We start from the raw sequence: 21,904 nt of genomic DNA on the forward strand, positions 1-21,904 counted from the left end.
AAGGTCTCCATCATCCTGCCCACCCCCCCTCACCTTCTCCAGCAGGTAGTTGTTGATGTGTCCTCCAGTGGGGTCGCCGTTGAAGTTGAAGTTGATGTCCATGTACTTGCCGAAGCGGCTGGAGTTGTCGTTGCGGTTTGTCTTGGCGTTCCCGAAGGCCTCCAGCACACAGTTGGACTTGAGCAGCACATTTTTCACACTGATTCATCACAGTGTCGATGGAAACATGTGAGAAACAGCCAGGAGGGAGGTGAGGATGAGGAGGGAAGAAGGAGTCAGAGGAGAAGAGGAGAGTGAGATGATTTATGGCAACATCAAATTCTCATGATCCAATTATTTATTTGTGTTGGAGAATAAAACCCAGCAGACTCGACATTTCAGTTTATAGTTCTGTCTTAACGGATCCTACATTAGTTCATATTACTCGTAAATAAACGATCAATAATTAATCTTAACCTTCAGATCATAGCACCTCTCACCTCTCCACCTCCGCCCTCTGGCTTGGGTTTGTGATGGCTGCGATATACTGCATGATGTATTTACTGGCTTCTGTTTTTCCTGCTCCACTTTCTCCTGAAGTGACAACAACACACAACAATTTCACAACTCTGATGAAAAGATAACTGCAGCTGTGTTTCACAATGTTTCTCAACGTCTGTCATGAAGACAGTGAAGGTGGCAGCGACGAGAACCTGAACACAACTCCATTCTTCTGTTGACGATGCAGACGCATACTGTACTGTGTGATTATGGAGTAACATAAAGACATGAATACAATATTAATACAGTTACAAGCAGCATCAGCACAGACACAATCAATCGACAGAGAAATAATCAACTAATATGATGATTGATTAATTATTTTGAGTCATTTTTTAACAAAATATGTGAAAATTCTCAGATGTCAGTTTCTCAAATGTGAATAAATTCTTGTCTTTTGTGAAATCAGTAAATCAATTATGTTTCGGTTTATCAGTAGTAACATTAGTAACAGCTCTTGTGGAACTCTATTGAAAGTCTAACTGGATTATATCAGTGTTAGCACCTCACTACTATTTAACGGTAGGGAAAACATTTTCCTAAAAACATGATTAAAAAATTATTAATTTGCAAAACACAGTTTAACAATTAGATGAGAGTTGTGTGAGTAGGTAAAAGATACAGAGAAAACAGTTTCAGTCTCCTGTAACTTGTGTATCTCAGTTTCTCTAGTTTAACTAACAAATAATCTATTTAACGACCTTTATTCTGTCACGATCTGCCCCTGTGTAATTTCACACTTGGACTTTTTATGTTGCATTTCCTGTTTTGTTTTATAATTACTTACCTTGTGTGTCTGTTGTGTGGTTTTACTTCTTGTCTTTGGGATTTTTCCCGCCAAATCATAGCAGAAGCTTTTCGAATAGAGCTGGTATGGACCGTACTCTTTCTAATATTTACATTAGAGATCCAACAGTTGCCACCATGTGCTGTTTCTCTTTCCCATTCAGTTCTTGAGCGTATATTTTGAGTACCAGAGTGTGATGTTTGTTTTACTGCATGTTCTTAGTGTTTTGCTTGTTTCATCTGCTTTTACAACATTTTGCTTTTTGTTGGATTTTGGTTTTCAGCTCCTGATTGGACTTGTTCTCCAGTTTTTGACCAGACCGCCTCAACTCGAAAACCTTTGCTCTACTTTTTGTTTGATAAATCTCTGAACTACATTTCCCTCTCTGTTGTCTGCATTTGGTCCTTTCCCCTGACTCTTAGCACCAGCTGTGACACATTCCTGCTAAACTATCGATTTGATGTTTGCAACTCACACCTAGCAGGACTATGGCTCATGTGGTGAAGTGAAGAGAGTGTGAACGAGGCTGACCTGATATGACGATGCAGGTGTCTTTGGCCCTTCTCTTCATGGCCTTGTAGGCAGCATCAGACACTGCGTACAGGTGAGGAGGGTTTTCATACAGCTCCCGGCCCCGGTACGCATCAATGTTGTCTTTGCCATAAATGTCCATTTGTCTGTAAGGGTTAACAGAGACGACCACTTCTCCGATGAAGGTGTAGATTCGACCCTTCTCAAACCTGTGCACACAAGACACAATCCCACACCATGATGGATTACAACTGATGTTGTTCAAATTTCACATACATGTGCAAATATCACTCACGTGCCTTCTACATATTTATAATTCATTCACTTGCTAATTAAAGGGAGCAAAGAGCAGTTTCCCATGACAGTTTCACACCACCCATGAAAAAACCATCAAGATAAAAGTTCCATAAAAGATCACGCACCTATGTCATATGTAGCTGACAGGAAGTGACACAAGTGTGTGTACTCTGAAAGCAGGAAATGAAACTTGTGGTTCAAAGGGCGTCAAAGCCTTGTGTAACCTCTTGTGGGTTTAGTTGAGTTGGGAGGGGTAAAAATGTCATGTCACATGGGACAATTGAGCTGTTAAATAAAATGCTACTGAACTTTTTGGTTGCATAGAGCTTAACAAAGCAGTCAGTGTTAGAGACTGAGCAACAGTTAGGTCAGCTTCAACAACAGGTGTCTACTGGGCTTGCTGTCCCAGTTCAGAGGCTGAACGTGCACACATGTAGGTCTAATACATCATAACAGGACAAGGTTGGGTCAAGGCGAGCTAAGTTAAGAAATGCAGTCTTCTTATTTTAGTCTGAATTTTGAGGACACGTTCAGTACAGACCTCAGGATCTGAAATCATCCCTTTGTTTACTGGAGTTTTCAAACAATCTCTCTCAACCCATTAAAGAAATATTATCTGACCACAGTGTATTAATTTGGAGGGGGGAGGATACAGTAGCTGCTTAGAGTGAATGTACATAATTATTTCCAACCACTGCTAATACAATTACTGAGCCTGAGGAAAAACTCCTCCACTCCTGAGTGAAAACAAAGATGGTGTCTGATATAGAAGCTAATATTAAAAAGGTAGAAGACTAACTAACCCACCACAGACACAAAGACTACTGACATGAAATAATAAACTCTATATTAATGTCAAAACGTCTCTTTACAACAACTTATCCTCCACTGTCTCACTGCCCATGACTGAGCACCAGTGTCTGATAACATTAGATCATATATGACATTTATATGGGTAATGAAATGACAAGCTGACACTGGAAATGAACGGACGTGCTATCAGCTAGCTAACATTAGTTTGCTAAACGGTGACTTGAGGCTAAAATTGGAAACTACGTAACATTAGCGTTCATCCGTCGGTACTTGACACAATCTAATTCAGAAACTCGGACGGAAAGAAAGCAAAGCGTATTAAACCAGCTTGATAGTTAGTTAGTTAGTTAGTTAGCTATAGTTAGCTATCTGTATTTACCTATAGTGTCTCATTTGCTTGTTGCACTGGATGCTAACCACTGAGGAGAGTGATGCAATGGAGACACTGTCTAACGTCAAGGTTCAGAAATGGTACGGTCCATTTTAGGGGTGTCTGACGTCAGATCACAAGATTCTTCCAGGCATGAACATGGGAAATATAATGTGACAGTACAATTACAGCTGAGAAGGAGTTTTATCGCCCCTGAACTGTTGTTTTTACCTCTTTTGGTGGGGGTCCCGCCAAAAGTGACCCCCACCCCCATCAGTTAATGGTCATATGCAGTGATGGAAAATAGGCACAATTTTGATGTACTCATACTTGACTTAACTTTATACTGCTACTCCACTACTTTACTGTAGAAAATATTGTACTTTTTACTCCATTACTTTTTCTGGAAGCTGAAGTTACTAGTTACTTATCAAACTAAGATTTTACAAACAAAACATATGACCAATTAATTATGCATCTTTATAGATTAAACAGTCCAACAGTATATAAAGTACTTTAAATTAGCTCTACCTTGACCAGCTGTAACATTACAATGCTGCTTATCAGTAATAATATTAACAGTATCACATATAAATTATTATAACCCTCAGAAAGGGACCATTATCCCCCATGAGTAGTTTTACTTTGGTTACTTTTGTTTTATTTTTCTGATTGTGCTTTTACTTAAATTTTGAATATATATAAAAAAAATCTTGAATATACTATAAGACTTAATTACAACAGATTACTACTTTTACATTTTACTAAAGTAAAAGTACTGAGTACTTTGTCTGCCACATGCACAGTGAACTTATTCTAAATTCCCACTTTAACGTACACTTAATTGGTCATTTAGATCCTGATCCAGACCAAAACCTATCCAACATAAGTTTTGGTCTGAAGTAAGTCAGACTCATTTGGGAGTTCAGTTTGATGTGTGGGCGGTGTCAAGAAAAATCCCACCCACAAGTTACAGAGATACGAGATACAGTTATCGATGATTATGGCAGCATCAGTCACTGATAAGGTAGTTTAATCTTTTTCAAATGGTTGAAATCGCCTCTGAAAGTAGAAACACTGCTCTGCCACAATAATTGTGAGGTTTCCTCTGAGTGGGTAAAAAATAGAGAAGTGACCTCAGTGTCCTTCCTGGTAATATACTGAACTGACTGACCAAACACTATAATTATCAGGCCTAGTAACACTAAGTCTGATTGTGCCGTCCTCACCTGGAAACTCACTGTTACACCTGCTGTATCACATACGTTTATGTCTTGTCCATGAACATATTCAGATTTGGTATACAGTGTTGATCAATGGTAGTTTTATACATATATACTTCAACCACCAACATTAAATCTGTTGTTCCTTACCCTAAGGTCTCTATGTGAACCAAACTTCATGGACATCAGTTTTAAAGATAACCAGCTGACAGAGACGTGATCATCAGACTAAAACTGGAAAGTAAATGCAAACGCACTGAACTGAACTCACAGTAGAAAAAGAAGAGCAAATCATGAACGTGGGATTATATCAGCACCAACTGAAGCAGCAGACAAGTCTGATCAGGCTGTGTGATGAAACTCTAGCTGCATACATTATTTGGTAAACAGACGCCAAGCCAGAGTAACTGTGTGAACAATGTTAAGTGAGGGCCATCTGCTGTGCACACGTCAGCTGAGAAAGTGTAAATGATTTCCTCTAAATCTAGAGCTTATTTGATATTGGTTGACATTTTGTTGTTTGTCTGCCTCTGCTGATCCTTGGACATAACTGTGATTTCTCAGTTTGAACTGAGGACATGACGCCTCACAGAAGATGCTGAGGAAGTGAGACTGGTCAAGAAGACACTGTCTGGACTCAGAGACGAGTGGCCAGTGAAAAGTTCCAGATCAATAACATCCAAGAGAAGAAAAGTCACAACATGAGATAAATCAACCAAAAGTTCGACATGGGTTAGGTGAGACTGGCTCATGTGTTGGCATTAGGCCATGTGCTTCATTTGCTCTACATGTGTAATTTGACGATGAAATCAAATCAACCACAAGTTTATATCTGAACCCCGAGGCTGAGCGGGAAAGGCAAGGTAGGAGAGACTCATGTTTGTTATGTCTCTTTTTCCTTTATCTCTCATCTTTATGTCTCTCAGCCTCCGGCTCTTCAACATCAAGTCATCAATGAGTCAACTCCATATTTCAGTTCTAGTGTAGGAAAGTTTTAAAGTCTGAATATCATGATGGTATTTGCTTGTATCTCTTATTCACACTTATTTGAATTTATTTTACAGTCAACTAAACAAAAACATGAGGAAATATAAAGTTGTCCTTCATATATCAGGTATGTATGAAGAGCTACTCTATTCATCTCTGACACCCAGACGCCTCCACCCTCTTCCCCTCCCTTCCTCCTCTCTAACAGTATCTCAGGCCTTACCTCAACTTCAGATTCTCCATAAACTGCTCCATCGTCACCTCGTCCAGGAGCACGAAGTCTGACTTCCCAAACTCCAGGCCCTCCAGCTCCGCCATGCCGGTCTGCTGTGGCTAACCCTAACACACAGAAATAAGAGACGAACAAGACGCAGAGGAACAGAGAGCGGTTCAAGGAAGAAGAAAGAGAAGTATGGTCGACTTCTGGTGCTGCTGTGGGCGTGGCGTGTCCTCTGGTGGATTCAAGGGTGTGCTTAGTCAAGTCACCCAGAGCTGTGGTCTACAAGCTACAGCACGTCATCCTGTCAGTCAGCCTGCGCCCTCACGCAAACCTACATAAATAGCAGGAGGCTATCTTTAAAAGCACACAACACTTCTGCATCCTCTTCTGTCTCTCTCTTCCTGCCACAAGTCCAAGTTTCTAAACTGCCACTACACAGAGTCTGACTCTCTCTACAGGACCTCAGGCTTCTGCTTTTCAGCCTTGACTTTTGTGTGAATTTTGTGTATCTCTTCTTCCCAGACACAGGAACCCACATCTGACATTCTGCCAGACAAGAGCAGTTAACCTTGCAAATTTGAGGGTAGAAAATGGCCTTTATCTCCTGGGAAGGATCATGGCATTTCCTTTCTTAACTTGGCATTGGCAGCACAACGTGTCCCTGAGGGTTTTCTCTAAAGCAGGGGTTCCCAACTCACAGCTGTGCCGAGCTGCAACTTGAAAAGCCAAAAGGTTTAACAGAACTGACCATGTAAGACACATGTAACTGTAGGTGTGTGATACAGTTCAGACAGTGTACTGACAGCTTCTTTCCACTTGGGCTTTTTCTTGAAATCAGGAAGTTTTACAAGAACTTTTCATCCATCTCTTTTTCAGATTTTTGGTTCCTGACTTCCCTGAGTCATGAGAATATTATTAGTTATTATAACAGTTATGTAATCCTGTGATTAAGGGTCAAAGGTCGACATCACTTCTTATTAAAACAGACGGGGAACCACTGGTGCTCAAGCTGCAGCTTTTAAATTCTGAGAGCAGCAGATGTTCAGTTGAACACTCTGTTGCTATAGCAACCACTGCTGAAAGTTCCACAGCTGTTACAATGTAACTGACATCAGGGGCCGGTTTCTGACTGTGTCTAAGAGAGAACAAACAGCCAGACTTCAGACAGACTGAGTCTGAATTCAACAACTCAAACAAACAGTTTAGCTCTTGAATATCTTAAACCAGACTGTGGTACAATGAATTCTGGGTAAATTTAGACTTAAAAAAAGAAAAAAAAGGCCAACCAATCACTCACTCCATTTACCCTCAGCAGAAAATGTTTGACTACAGGAAGAATTCAACAGTTACAAGAGTGTATGAAGAGTGAAACAATCTCTTCTCTTCTTCTCTTTGCTCTCTCCATAACAGTGTTAGCTAACCACAAAGAACAAACAGCCAGACTTCAGACAGACTGAGTCTGAATTCAACAACTCAAACAAACAGTTTAGCTCTTGAATATCTTAAACCAGACTGTGGTACAATGAATTCTGGGTAAATTTAGACTTAAAAAAAGAAAAAAAAGGCCAACCAATCACTCACTCCATTTACCCTCAGCAGAAAATGTTTGACTACAGGAAGAATTCAACAGTTACAAGAGTGTATGAAGAGTGAAACAATCTCTTCTCTTCTTCTCTTTGCTCTCTCCATAACAGTGTTAGCTAACCACAAATTATGGGCCATGTTTTCCTTTTTCTTGTTGTTGGGTGCTGTTGGTCAGCACAAGTGTCATTGTTACCATGGTAACATTAGTCTTAGGACTGAGTTCACCTGGGTGTAAGGTGTCTAATGTTTTGTCAGTCTTTATTAGTGAAACAGTCTGACTAACATCAGACTGATCTGTCTGCACCAACATTACAGAAATATCCTTTTGAAACTGTTTTCAGTTGAACATTCTGTTGCTATAGCAACCAGCAGTTACAATTTCACTGACGTCAGATCTGCGTGTACGAGCAAATATTGACAGGGATCTTTTATCTGATCTTCAGATGCTCTTGCTGGAACATTATCTGTAGGTTCTCTTTTATTACAGGTGCTTTGTGAAATGTTAATGTAGCCACATGCTAGGCACTGTATGATTTATTTTTCTGTTAGGTGTAAATTCACTGTTTTCAGTGAGACCATTGTGCTTTCTTGTTTTATGTTTGTTTTTGGTTTTGGTTTTTTTTCTTTCTTTCTCCGATTCGAAATAAAATGACCAAATCAAAATCAAATCAAAACTGTAGCATTTTAAGTAAGTGTTAAGTTATTGTTATATGTTTTACTGGTTTTTAGTTTCAGCTACAATTCAATAACACTGACGGGTTTCCCAACTCAACAGCTCATTATGTTCTATACAATACGACATAAACGTGGCATGACTCCAATGGTATCTAAGTTTTTGCTCATTTGCAATCACACCCACTGAATCTGGTTTCCAATAGTTTCATAATTGGCTCAAAGGAGAAAGAGAAACCAAAACTCTGAATAACAAAGAACAAAATCAACTTTCCCCAAGTTTCCTTTGTTGCTCATAATGCAGAACATTTAACCATTTTCTGTCACATCCTCCTCATTTGACTAATCTCCTTCTAATTTGCCTAATCTGTCACATTGTTGAGAAAACATGAAGATGCTAAAAGCCTTTACTATCACTGATGAACCCGTAGAGTCTCAGCTCCAGATACTTAAACCTTTTCTGGCTGTACGTCTGTAGATTTCTCTTCTAAAGACAAGAAGCATGAACTGACGAGCTTGACCGTCTGTCCTTCATCATCAGCCGCTGGCAGCTGTCCAACATGTCTCAGCAGTGAGAGCTTTTCTTTCCAAATACATGACTCACATGGTTGTTTTCTCCCATCCACATCTGTATCATCTCTTCCATGAATAGAATCTGAGGATGAGCAACTGCTCTGTATGAAAACCTTAAAAAGGTTTATTTAAATACAGGAAGTCACTTTCAGGATGAAACCCTCACTGTCACTGATTTCTCTCCAAATTTAAAGGAGTAGTTCACACTAATTACAACATGTTTCTTACTGGAGTCTCATCAGGAAGATCATTCTGCTTTTAACTGACAGTGTTGTGATCTCTGCCCCTGACATGTGATCTCTGAAGTCCATATGACAAAGGTGAAAGCTCCGCTGGTACATTTAGTTAGCTTTGTTTTGTCAAACTACGATTTCAACTCAACACACATTTCAGTCAGTTGTCTCTGTCTGTCCATTAGATTTAATGTGAAGCTCTGAGGAAAAACAGACAAAAACAAACTGAGTGTAAAAGGGGAAACCTGTTTTCATTCTGTCATGAGACAAGAACTGACTGGAAAACGATGAGTAAAGGGACTTTACATCAGACTGCATGAACACCTACCTCCTCATCTACAGTCAAACACCCAGCTGTGATACTGCAGCTGCCCGTCAGATCAGCCTCCATCACTTCCTGTCATCATCAGGTCTGATGTCACTGTCACTTCCTGTTCACACACCGCCTCTCTCTGTGTCTGTCTCCATCTAGGTGTTACATTCAGGCGTTACAGTCAGTCAGTCAGTCAGTCAGTCAGTCAGTCAGTCAGTCAGTCAGTCAGTCAGTCAGTCAGTCAGGTGTTACATTAACAGAAGTTCTCACTGACAACAGTGTAATCGTGTTAGAGCACAAACACCTGGAGATGAAACATTAAACATCTCATTATCATATTTAATTAACGGTTACAGCCTTTTAATCACACACAATCATTTATTGTTATTGTTGTTGTTTTCATGATAATTTGTGTAAATGATTCAGAACTGACTCTTTTCCCCCATTCTCTTCATTCAGTGAACAGATGATGACTAATTAACTGACTAACTAACTGACTGACTAACTAATTAACTAACTGACCAACTGACTAACTAATTAACTAACTGAACAACTGACTGACTAACTAACTGACTGACTAACTAATTAACTAACTGACTAACTGACTAACTAATAATAAGAATGAAACACAGTTGTGTGAACGTGTTTCATGAATGTTCCAGTTTAACAGAGACTAATAACAGAGACATCAGTGTCATGGAGGTGACAGACCAGGTCAGGTTTACACTCCAACAACAATCATTTCAAACAGCTGTTTGTACGAAGGAGAAGCTTCTCAAAGACACAATGAAAAACTTTTACTGCTGAAATGTCCAATATGTATTTGAGGTGGAGGTCGTCATCACAGACCAACATACTCCACCTGACAACAAAGAGAGAGATGAAGAGAGGAAAATGACATCTGATCCATAATGTGATCAAAGGTCAAAGTTTAATGCTCTAATAATGTTTTTGATATTGACCTTAATAAATCCAGCATCAGTCAGACACCATGTACCTGCAGGTCAAACACATCAGGCTGCTCAATAAGAAAGTAACAGGTAAACATGGTCAAAGTCTCCGTCTGCTGTCATGAAGGATTCACTGCTCATTCTTCATTTTCTCCAATTTCTAATCCTTTGTTTTATATCTTTTGGATTAAAGTTTAATAAGGGCTTTTTTAGTGATTTAGAGGCTTTGCCTTTGTTTTCTGTCTCTTGTGTGAAGCTGTTCACCTTTCCTGCCCAGGTGTTCTGACGGGTCTCGGAGCGACTTCTTCTCCTTAAAGACGAACTTTGACCAGGACGAGCTCCAGCTCCACGCTCAGCAGCTTCCTGTTTATCATCCTGGTACTTTGAGGGGGAGTAACCCGTACCTCCACCAGGCTTCGGGGGGGTGTACCCTACAGCTCCGGCAGCAGGTGAATTAGTGATGTCACCACCGTCTCTCTCTGTGATCTTCCGGTTGGTCGGCGGCAGGGAGTTGCTCCTCCTCTTGGGGTTCTTCTGGAACGTCCTCCCTGTGCGTCCTGATTGGTCGACCGGCCTCCCCAGCAGCTCCTGCTTTAACTGGTAGCTCTTTGCAGACGGCCCAATGAGGTGAAGTCCGTGGCCCGTCTCACACACAAGCACTGAGTTGTGAATGTGTTTGTTTTTGTGGATTCTCTCTAACAGAGCTATTCCTCCAGGATCCATGTCTTGCAGAGGAACTTCCTGGGTGCGCAGTGATTGGCTGAGATCGTTCAACAGGCTCTGGAGTTTACTGGCGGCTGTCTTCGTACTCCTCCCCAGTAGAGAGATGTTGTTACTATCACCAACTTCAATCACTTCTACTCTGACGTTATGGTTCTCCAGGATGATGTCAATGTCTTTTCTCCTGAGCTGCCATGCGTACCTGAACACATCTGCATCAACCACAAAGGACTCTCTTCCACGTCTGACTGAAGGCCGCTGGTCTGATCCTGAAGAAGAAGCTCTGGACTCTGGAGAGGCGGGATCATGGAGGTGACGGGTGAGGGGGGGGGGGGCTCCGGAGCTGCTGCTGTAGTGTCTGGAAACAGCTGAGGAGGAATTAAGACTTCGCTCCAAACGAACTTTCACAGCTTTGAGCCCCAAAAACGAACCTTCGACTCGCAGCTGATCTCTGCTCAGGTCTGTTGTCACAAAGTCATGTGACCTGAGGATTTCTCTCACCTCTGACTCATCTGGGAAAGCATTCAGGTGTACCGTGGCTGTCACCAGGAAATCCATCTGAGGAGAGGAGAGAAGACGTAATGACACTCAGACAAAAACTAATCATCTGATCCGTCACATGACTCCAGCTGCACCTGTGGAAACAGACACATGATGTTTCCTGCTGGATGATTGAGTCAATGATTGACTGGCCTCAGTTTAGGATGTAACAAGGATAAAGCTGCTTTAACACAACAGTCACAGAACAGAACAAATACTATAAGTAAATGTATATCAGGAGCTGAGATTTCTGACTTTCCAAAAACAAAATTTACAGCTCATAATAATAATAATAATAATAACAATAAAAATAATCATATAATACTGAATGTGTCATTTCCACTTCTCAGCAATACAAAAGTAATCTAATAATGTCAAACCAAAAAAAGACAAATCTTTACTGTTACAATTTATTTTACCAATATTTTGAATTCTTCTTTACAGTATTATTTCACCTTTTCCTATTGAAAACAAAGATCTTAAGATTGAAGGATATAATTAGATTGTTTTTGCTAAAACAGCTGGGTGCTGTAGTTCTTAACAGTGTATTAGTTGGGGACTATTTTCAGCTGCGGATTAAAACACATTTTGTGGCATAGTGAGAGGAAACTATGGTGACTGTGTTCATTATAACAAAGGAAACATGTCCCTCAGTTTGACTCCCTGACGTGTTTTTAAGTCTCTGTACAACAGTGGATCTGTGAGACTCACCTGGCCACAGAGACGTTCCTGTTAGTGGATCAGTCTGTGACTCCAGCAGCCTGGAGTCGGTCTGTGACGTCTCTCCAGCACAGATATGATCTATGATGTCATCACTTCATTAGCATCACTTGTTACAGGGGTTAGTTTATCATGTCTCATCTGCTCATCATCACATTATCTGCTTGTTGTTATTAGTTAATCTCTTGTCTGATTATTACAGAGGCCCGAGAGGCAAGTCTTATTTTTTTCTTTTTTGCAAGGATCATTTTTCTAATGAATGTTTCGTCGAAAGTGAAAGTAAAGCTTCAGGTAGAACGAGTCTGTTGTTTGTAGGTTTATCTTAATGAAAACAACGGTCCGTTGAAACAGTGACTGCAGATTAAAGCAGCAGAAATGAACAAGTAAAAACGAGTTTTCTGATCAGAAACTAACAACTAACTTTTAGAACTTTTAGAAGCAGACGAACAGACTGAGTCAACTGAGGCTCAGAGGTCAGACACTTACTGTTCCACTCACTTCTTCCACTCTTCACTGGACCTCCACGGTGGTTACTGCAGCGTCCAAGAAACCGAAACTCATGACGCCACGTCCGGTCCAGGGATACGATTCCTTTCACAATAAAATAAAATAAAATACTTCTCGACCTTTTTCCTCAGTAAGAAAATGTACATATTTCCCGTCGTTGAAACTAATTAATTAATTAATTATATTGTTGTTGTTATTTTGTTTTTTTTCAATCTGCAAAACACTTTAACTGTATCAATGTAAACTCCATTAAACATTTCAAATAAATATTAAAGAAGATAAAATAACTCACTATAAGGGGCAAAAAAAGTCGTGCCTTAAAATACTCATATATTCATAATTAAGAGTTTATCACCTAATTTATCTTTATTCTACCTTAGCAAAGATAATAACGTTCACTGGGACAGTCAGTTTAAATATGTTTTATTACTGAGGCTCAACCCTGTTAAAGGTTGGTCACTGATTAAATACACGTATTTCTCCTTAATTACAGACGTCAGGTGTTACACATACGAGGTAGATGTCTGTTGGATCACTGTAAACCCATCCTGAGGAAATCTTATTTTATTGCCATTAGATAAAAGGAGAATGACTCAAACTGTAGATCTATAATCCACACGGTGACAGGAGTAAGACCCACATTTGAGATCATTTTAAATTTGCTGGAATATTTATTTGGTACAATATCGCCCTCACGTGGATCTTGAACAGTATTAAACAATGTCTGTTTCAGCTTAAAGCACTAATAAATCAGTATTTCAAACTGTACGTCCTCTTTTTAAACAAAGATCTCAGTTCATCGTCAGATTCCATGTGCTCACATAAACAAACATTACAGTAAATTATTCTTGTCAAACATGTTTTTCATTGTAATGTTTCAGACATGATGCGTCTGTTGAAACTGTTTTAGACACGGAAGCAGGAAGTTTTATTTTAGATCACTGCACATCTGAAAACACCTACTGAAGTACTGAATGTCTGATCAGGATGAAAAGTTTGTTTTGATTTACAAACCTTTTTGAATTTCAGGATTTTAATTTAAATCAAGTCGAGACAAAACCTGCTGCACAAAGACACGATGAATGAAACCAGCTGTGGTCTCATTATATTTCTTATTCTATGAAGATCCTGTAACAACACTGTGCTGACAGTTTCTATAACAAACAAGTTACAACCACAGTAAATATGTTCAGATCAAGTTTATTTCAAGTCTTTCATATCTTTACAAAGACTAATGATGAAAGTATAAGGGACATGATGCAGAGGGCCACAGCTGGTAACCTTGGTTTTTGTCTAGAAAAACATGGCTACAACCACTAATTACTTTAGGGTGAGAAACGTTTCAGTAATTCAAGGATTGCAAAGGGATGATGTGAGAAATCTGCAGATGTTGTTCCTACTATTCCCCAGTAGGGGTTAGTAATAGTTTTATTATTTTTATTGTCAGAAAAACTAATGCACCCACTTCACTCCACAAGCTGCAGGTTTCTTCTTCTATAGATAAATTACTGATGCGCAGTGACACCTGGGAGCTCATGTGAGTGAGACCAGGATGAACTTCAGCGGCCTGGGGCTTTGGTTTGGGTCTGGACCATTCAACACATTTCTTCTTCTGTGCTTTTATTTCCTGTAAAAGAAAAAAAAGAAGTCAGTTGTTACTGATAAAAACCTGTTTGTTAATACAGTCGTTTTGGTTTTTAAATCTACAACCATCAGCTTGGTCCCATGTTGAGCTCTGGTGAGGAGTTTGACCTTGTACAACCGTAATAACTTTACATGTTAAAACTATCAACACCACTTCCATTGCTGTGGTGATCTAATGATGCAAGTGACTGTGGATAACTGATTACTGAAAACAGTACGTTAATGTACTTTTAAACAGATCGCTGTTTAAAATGTAGTTACAGACCTGTGATCCCTCCATGTCGATGTCAGCTGACTCCCAGCTCCTCCTCCTCCGCAGGGGTCTGGAAGCCGCCTCCCATCCATCCGTTACACCCACTTATCCTTCACGGGGTTGGGGGGTGACATGGTGGGGTCACCTTGTTCAGGTCTCCAGTCCATCACTGAAACACAGACAGAACTGTTCACACCTACAAACAGTTTAGAGAAAGATTCAAACACAGAACATTCTCTGCACCACCTTTTACTAATAATATATTATAGTCACCTTCAATGATGAACAGGTACTTTACACAATAACCAGCTGACAGTTTGTCTGAGGTTTATCTATAACCCTGCCATGAAGAGTCACAGCAGGGCCTCAAACAGCCCCAGGTCTCTCTAGCAGACACTACAGGAAAGGACAGGGCCACAGCAGGCCCGGCCTCGCTGGAAGGTCTGCACCACACCTACAGGTTCTCACACATACAGCAAGACCTGTGGCAACCAATTATGATTTCTGTCTCAGTCATAAATGCCCATCACATGGCACCACAGCCTAATGAGAATTATTTAGAGACAGAAAAGGCTGTAGGATAAAAAATCAATTATTTGGGTTTGCTGTATCATTCATTTCAGAATTACATTAATCTGTTAAACTTTTATATTATGTTGGTAGATTCAGACTTAAAAAACCTGCATTTTCCCTGTTTGCTGTTTAATCTCAACAGATATCCAAGTTTCCAGGCTTGCACTGTGAGTGGAATTTAAATTCCTCTGGACTATGACAAAACCAATATACTATCAATGAATATTAAGATTAAAATAAAGGAGGAACAAGACAATGTAGATTAAATGAGACATGCAAACCAACTACTTTCAACTGACAAGAATCTTTCAAATAAAATCGTATCTTTAAAAAAAAAAATACAAACCTGAATCTTCAGTGTTTTGTCAGACTCCCACGTGAGGATCAGGTGTCAGTCAGGAGCTGTGAGTACAGCCGGGCCTGGACTCAGCTCAGCACTCCTGTAAAACAGCAGTTTACTTTGCTAAGTATTGATATTGTAATAAGATGTAAGCGAAGGTCTCTTCATGCTTTATGTGCCATGAAGGGATGAGAGGTGAACAGCTCATACAGGACTGAGCATTACTAGTTTGTTAGCAGCTGTATAGTTACGCTCTAATACTGCAGGATAAAAGAAGTTAATCTAATTACAAACACTGGTGATATCTTTCCATGAATAAACTCCTATTACTATGATCTATTACAATACAAATGCGAGTAAAGTGTGTGACAATATACAATAATATAGACTTTACATTATGTAGAGTTCTACCAGACAATGCTGATCCTGATGCTTCCGGTGCAACTTTCCCTTCATTAATTAATTTAGAAAACTTAACAGATTTATTTCCAAACAAAAAGCAGACAGTGATCTATCAATACGAAAACAATAATTGATGTCTAAGCAGTGCATCAGCTGATATAATCACTGGTGGCAATGAAAACCTGCAGACTCATCCTTTCATGGCACACATGTAGTGATAATAATAATTTATTTACTGCACACAATAAGCAGTTTGTCTGAGGTTTACCTATAACCCTGCCATGAAGAGTCACAGCAGGGCCTCAAACAGCCCCAGGTCTCTCTAGCAGACACTACAGGAAAGGACAGGGCCACAGCAGGCCCGGCCTCGCTGGAAGGTCTGCACAGCTCACACTAACACACACGGAAACCTCCATGCTGTTTGTAATGAGCGTGTTAGCTTGTTAGCCTGTTAGCATTTTCTGTGAACTTTACTCCATCATGTCTAACACATTCACATGAGCTGGAAATAAAAACCTGCTGCTGTTACAGTGATAAAGCCAGACATACCTCGTCATGTTTAGTCTGTGGCACAGAAACGTCTCCAGTCTGTAAACAACACGGAAAATAATTAATAACTGATTTTTAAAAACCCGCCACGTTTAGGCAGAAGTCCTGTTCCCACATTCAACCGTTTAAAACGGTTGAATGTTTCAACAAAAGCCACCGTTTTATTTTAACACTTTACCTCTAAAACTTTTCACTGAATCAGAAGTTGGTATATTCTATAATTATAGGCAGATGGAGGCAGATTCAGTTCACTCACCTCTGCAGCGCCGTCCCCTCGCTGTGTTCAACTGAAATTTCTGCCCGGATGTGACGTAGGTCAAGGATACGTACGGGGACGCCCAGCAGGGGGCGGTAACATATCAAAAATGGCTGCCAAATGTTAGAGCGGAAATTAGCGTCCTCTCTTCAGATAAAGTTGATAAATACTTTATTTGTCGGCTGTTTGGTTCCGGGCAGGTAACATACAATACCATCAATATATTACTGATGATGTAATATATTGATTATATCTTTAAATAGGGAGATATTTTCTTATTTTGTGACAAATTACTGTGACTTCTGTATTTCAATTAAGAACGTAGGTGACATTTTACCACCAGAGGTTTTTCTGTTTCACCAAAGTTTATTGGTTTCACACCAGGCTCTGATGAAACACACTGTAATCTGCAAACTACTGTAAATATGTTTCCCAGTGTGACGTCAAGCAGCTTAGTGGCTTCTTCAAATGATAAAACAGAAAGAAGAACCGTCTTAATTATGTCAGAACCATCTCACCACAAGGTCCATGTGATCACTGTGGAGCTTTTGATCATAGCACATGATCTTCATCAGCAGATGAAGTTTTCCCGGTTGTCTTTATTATTATAGATTATAGATGTTAAAATTATTCTAGAGACTTTAAGGACGTCTCGTCCATGTTGCTGAACCCTGACGTTCAGAGCTCCTCCTTCACTTTGGAAACAGCAGCTGACTAAACAATCTCAACACCTGGTCCATTGAGTAGCAGTTCTGGAGCTTTCAATCATATCACATTTCATCAGCAGATACAGTTTGAGTTACAAACTTGATGCTATAACAGCACTTTGACATTCTGAACTGTAAAACTCACTTCAAGTCTAAACTCCTGTTTTCCATGATTCCTCCTCTATAAGAAGAAACAGTCAAACTTTATTGATGCACTGAAACTTCAGGATTTAACTGCATCTCAATGTTATAAAAACAATAAGTAACAAAGCCAGAGAAAGCTGAAACTGATGCAAGAGAGGATCACGATGCCGTTCTGGCTCCACGCCGCTTTCCTCTCGACCACGAGGACTGAAGAATTTCACCTCATTCTGGCGAGCAGGGATCAGGTGAGGCGGATTACATGCTCATTAAGCTCCAAAGTCTGAATCAAACCTCAATGATCCTCAAACTGCAGCCTTCACAAAGCCTCAGATCACTGCATGGTTTCATAAGAGAGGCTGGGAACCAGCTGGAGCCTCAGCTGCACCTCCGCTCCCCTCGTTTCAGTCACCGATGCTGCGTCCAGATCAGCCTGGACTGAGGCTCCACGTGCCCCTCGCACAGACAGAAGGGGCCCTGCCAGCTAACATTACAGTCAGTCAAGTTAAAACCAAGACAGAGCTTCACATCATTAGATTAGCAGAAAAAGCATCAATATATTTATATTGTTAAAGAGAACAGTCCAAAACAAAGCTGCCTCCTGAACTGATCCAAACCCAAACTAATGAAGGTTTTAGTGAAATAAACAAACACATTTTAAGTATGTTTGATAATCGATCATTTATGAAACAGAAATGTGCAGCTGAAGCTTTTCACGTGTGAGGATGTTCTGCTTCTTTCTCTTATATTCTTGTAAATTCAATATTTCTGGGTTTTGTTGGTTGAAAAATCAAACTGAAGATGTCACTTTGGGGTTTGGAAACTCAGCAAATTAAATTTAAATTTAAATTTAATGATTAATTCACACTGAAAATAATTGTTATAGCTCCATGAATCATTAACTACAGCAGGGGCATCATACAGCTCAGTGATGGTGGTCATCTGACAGGAGGATACACACACACACACACACACACACACACAAAGGCATTATTCACATGCCGACCCAGTAATGCCACTTACATAACTCTGACTTAAGTCTTCAGTTTGAAGCAGAAACCCTCTTGTGATAAACTGCATGTATGTTGTTTATTACACGACCTCGGTGACTCTGAGGAAAGGCTCTTATTGTGGAGTTACGTGAACCTCTCTCAGCTGCTGGTCATCACCTGTAAACACATCAGAGGGCGGAGACGATGTTTGGAGCGGCGCTCACTGACTGCTCCTCCTCCTCGCCAGGAGGCGTTTAGACAGTTTACAGCTGCTGCTCTGATGGCGTGTTTCTTTGATCGTTGTGTGAAGATAATTCGGTCAAACTACTACGTCAGACGTGAACTGTGAAGAGAACACGGACGTGTTATCACTGTGAACCTGTGAGCAAACAGCTGGATTTTCCACTACAACTGAACTCACATGTCGTCACCTGATCCTTCCTTAATATAAACTGAAATGATTTATTAAAAATCCAAATCCCACCATTAGTAACTTTCACAACCCCTGGATCCAGGTTTCTAAACCCCCAACATTACAGAGGTCGTGACCCCCCCTTGCCCTCAGTGAAGGTTCATCTGATCGAGGGTAAAGTGTATTTTTGGAAGAGTTATTTTCAGATGTGTGTCCGGAGGCTGAGATGTGAAGATGTGATTGTTGAAGCTCTGTCTGATGTGAACGGTTCATGTCGTTGTTGTTATTGAGCAGACGTGGCTGAAACAGGATTATTCACGAAGATCAAATTTAGGAAAGTCTGCAGTTTTTTTGTTTGTTGGAGACGTAAAAGATAAAAGAGCTTTTACTTCTATTTATGGCTTTACCAGAAAAACAGAGGAGCAGAGGGCTGATGCTGATGCTGATGCTGATGCTGATGCTGATGCTGACGTCTCCTGGACTCTAGTTTGGTTTTTACACGACTTCCTCTAACGAACTGGAGCAGCTCGTGTTTGAGTCTGAACACAGATTCAGATTGTGAGTGTCGGCTCTTCGTCAGCTGGTCGACTGGTCCAGCATCACGGCACAGAAACAAACAAAGCTGAATTCATCCTGGACGTCTGCTGATGATGCAGCCACAACAGACGGCCTCTCTATGCTTCTCATTGTTGTTCGGCAATTCAGTCTGAGTCACCGACCACGAGAGTCTCCTCCACAGCTGCTGACACCCACCAGCAGCTCGACCGCTGGGTTACAGCACACCTCCTACAAATACAAACGCCCTGTGGCTGCGGAGCAGTTTTCATTTTTATTATTGTTCATGGGAATTTCATTCAAAAATTCTCTGTTATGTATCAATTAGAACAACTGTTGTTAATGAAAATCAATAACAAAATATATGAATAACGATGGCGATGACTCTCTGTCCTTAACAGGTCCTTACTGAGACATATGTGGAGTCAGCCGTCAGCATGGACGAGAGTTCATGTTTGAATCCTTTTAAAATAATGAATATTAACTAACTAAAGCTGAAGATTTGTTTTTCCATAATGTGCAATTGTGAAATTTCCAGCACGAGGAAGTGAGTCAGACTTTAGTGAAACATTAGTTTCTCTCAGCCCTTTCACACTCTCAGATAAAGCACTATTTATAAAGACTTATTAATGGTTTATATATTTATATACAAATATATACATACAAAGGTTCAATATATGTACATATATTACATTTGCATATGTGTAACTAGGAGTTTCTGAACGTGCAGTTGAAGGTTAAAGGTCAGACTCTCAGTTTTCTGTCTTTAACAGAGTTCATCCAGTTCTCTGCGTGAGCTCGTCTTCAGCAGATGGATCATATACACTAAGAAGTTTTCCAGGACATGATTTTCCCGCCGCGCTGAAGACTGACTCAGCCTCTTAACGCTGCACAGGACTGGAGGCAGGATGTTCCCTCTGTGTGACTCTGACTCACCCCCCCCCCCCCCCCGTGCACCACTGTATCTCCACCTCTCTCACCTCCCTCCATCCACAACCTCACCAGCTTTTCTCGTCTCTTTTCTCTCAGTGGCAGCACGGAGGCTTAAACAGGTTATTTAAAGAGGCCAGATCCTCCTCTAATAGTCTTATGACATGACACAGTGTTGCAGCGTCATGACTCTGCAGATACTCTCACCTCCCAGCGTCACACCTGTCCCTTAGCACTGGCAAATCTACATCATGACCAGCTTCCTTTAGCCGGAGTCAACAGCTCTTACCTCAGAGGAGCGTGTCCTCACTGAGTCTGTGCAGCGTCACTCAGCAGGACGCCTCACGCTGCTGCTGCACGCCACGTCTGGATTTCACAACGTGCAGAGCTGGAAACATGTTGCTCACAGAACAAAGAGATCAAAATGTTTTGTTCCAACACAAAAGGAGCATGTTGCACACAGAAGGTCTTTCCCAGGATCAAGTAATTACACGAGAGATAAGAGACTTTTACAATCAGCAGCAGGAGTTTTATTGAAGCTGCTCAAACACATTTCACAACAGTTCAACAGATCTCTTCGTCTCCAGGGACGTGATTATTGATTTATCACGTTTTATTGTAAACCTGTTTCCCTGTAAAAATACAGGCCATAAAATACACGTGTTTACAATGAAGGTTTTCATGTTTGTGTTTTTCCACTCTTCAGTCTGTGGGACGATGGAGTTAGGAGTTTTCATCACATGCAGGAACATAAAGTGATCCGTCTGAACATGTGGAAACATCTGTTATCCACATGCAGCTGACTGATCCATCGTGTCTGATGGAAAAACACAGGAAACTGTCTCATGACAGACATTCATGGTGCTCAGAGGATGAATCCTGATGACGTCATTAATGATTAATTATATTTGCATCAGACCAAAGTTTCAACTTGTTCAGTTCTTTGCTTTGTGACCAAATATAAGCAGAACTAATGAGGCTAGCTGTGCTAATCTCCCAAATGTCAAACTCCTTCTTTAAAGGAGCTATTTGTTTTGTTACTGCTACATAGCTAACGTTAGCATTAGCAGCTGTTTACTGACCAGTCTGTAGAAACATTCAACCTTCATTCCTTTACTCACCAACATCTGTCTCCAGAGGTGGAAACTGTCACTGATGTTAGCATGCTAACCAGCTTTACTTTCAAACTGTGTGTTTCATTAAAGTCCTATCAGCTGCTTCCTGTCCTCTGGTGATCAGTGGAGCCCGTCTCCTGTTTGACTCTGCTGTATCTGACTCCTGCTCTGAAACACAGGAGCTGATTCTCACTCCATCAGACAGGCAGTAATTGTGAAGTAGATGTGAGGAGGCAGACGGAGGTGGGGGGGTGGGGGGGTCCAGGACAGAACATGCTGATCTGCTGCTGCTGCTCATAATTGGTCGTCTGTTTCTGGTCCACCAGTTGTTCAAACCAAAGCCACAGTGTCACAAAGTTTCCCGCTGGGAGTCAAACTATCCACCTGTAATGGCGCCCAGGCAGGAACTTTTTTTTTTTATCTACCCGGGAAAATCAATTAACGGCGGCTAAAGG

General features: G+C 40.7%; 2 protein-coding genes and 1 long non-coding RNA gene across 5 annotated transcripts in view; all 3 read right to left on the minus strand.

Annotated features, from left to right (window-relative positions):
* LOC111230496 (unconventional myosin-Ig-like) overlaps positions 1 to 5,980 on the minus strand; it is a 40,015-nt gene extending 34,035 nt beyond the window's left edge. The window contains exons 1-4 of the mRNA XM_022757247.1: positions 5,772 to 5,980; positions 1,859 to 2,067; positions 480 to 573; positions 34 to 199 (exon numbers count right to left, since the gene is read on the minus strand). Of these exons, the coding sequence (XP_022612968.1) occupies positions 34 to 199; positions 480 to 573; positions 1,859 to 2,067; positions 5,772 to 5,866 (564 nt within the window). The 5' untranslated portion in view covers positions 5,867 to 5,980. The remainder of the gene's footprint in view (positions 1 to 33; positions 200 to 479; positions 574 to 1,858; positions 2,068 to 5,771) is intronic.
* A 3,704-nt stretch (positions 5,981 to 9,684) lies between these two features.
* LOC111230503 lies at positions 9,685 to 12,648 on the minus strand. Of its 2 annotated transcripts, none has more exons than XM_022757256.1 (3): positions 12,560 to 12,648; positions 12,065 to 12,154; positions 9,685 to 11,371 (listed from the first exon to the last, which is right to left on the minus strand). In XM_022757256.1, exon 3 carries the CDS (start codon positions 11,369 to 11,371, stop codon positions 10,238 to 10,240), a length of 1,134 nt encoding a protein of 377 aa, XP_022612977.1. In that variant the 5' UTR covers positions 12,065 to 12,154; positions 12,560 to 12,648; the 3' UTR covers positions 9,685 to 10,237. The 2 variants fall into 2 exon arrangements, with proteins under 2 accessions (XP_022612977.1, XP_022612978.1); XM_022757257.1 differs by having other exon boundaries at positions 12,572 to 12,590.
* A 1,116-nt stretch (positions 12,649 to 13,764) lies between these two features.
* On the minus strand, positions 13,765 to 16,656 carry LOC111230505. Of its 2 annotated transcripts, XR_002665447.1 has the most exons (5): positions 16,598 to 16,656; positions 16,342 to 16,380; positions 15,397 to 15,490; positions 14,490 to 14,646; positions 13,765 to 14,207 (listed from the first exon to the last, which is right to left on the minus strand). It is a non-coding gene; the product is annotated as an uncharacterized LOC111230505 (long non-coding RNA). The 2 variants fall into 2 exon arrangements; XR_002665448.1 differs by lacking the exon at positions 16,342 to 16,380 and having other exon boundaries at positions 16,598 to 16,638.
* Between the last annotated feature and the right edge of the window lie 5,248 nt (positions 16,657 to 21,904).

The sequence above is a fragment of the Seriola dumerili genome, unplaced genomic scaffold, assembly GCF_002260705.1.
Source record: "Seriola dumerili isolate Sdu_G_001 unplaced genomic scaffold, Sdu_1.0 BDQW01000273.1, whole genome shotgun sequence".
NCBI classification, from domain to species: Eukaryota; Metazoa; Chordata; class Actinopteri; order Carangiformes; family Carangidae; genus Seriola; species Seriola dumerili.

Bases quoted from the DNA above. Each gene is read 5' to 3' on its own strand.
- LOC111230503 (XM_022757256.1), bottom strand. From the start codon at position 11,371: ATGGATTTCCTGGTGACAGCCACGGTACACCTGAATGCTTTCCCAGAT.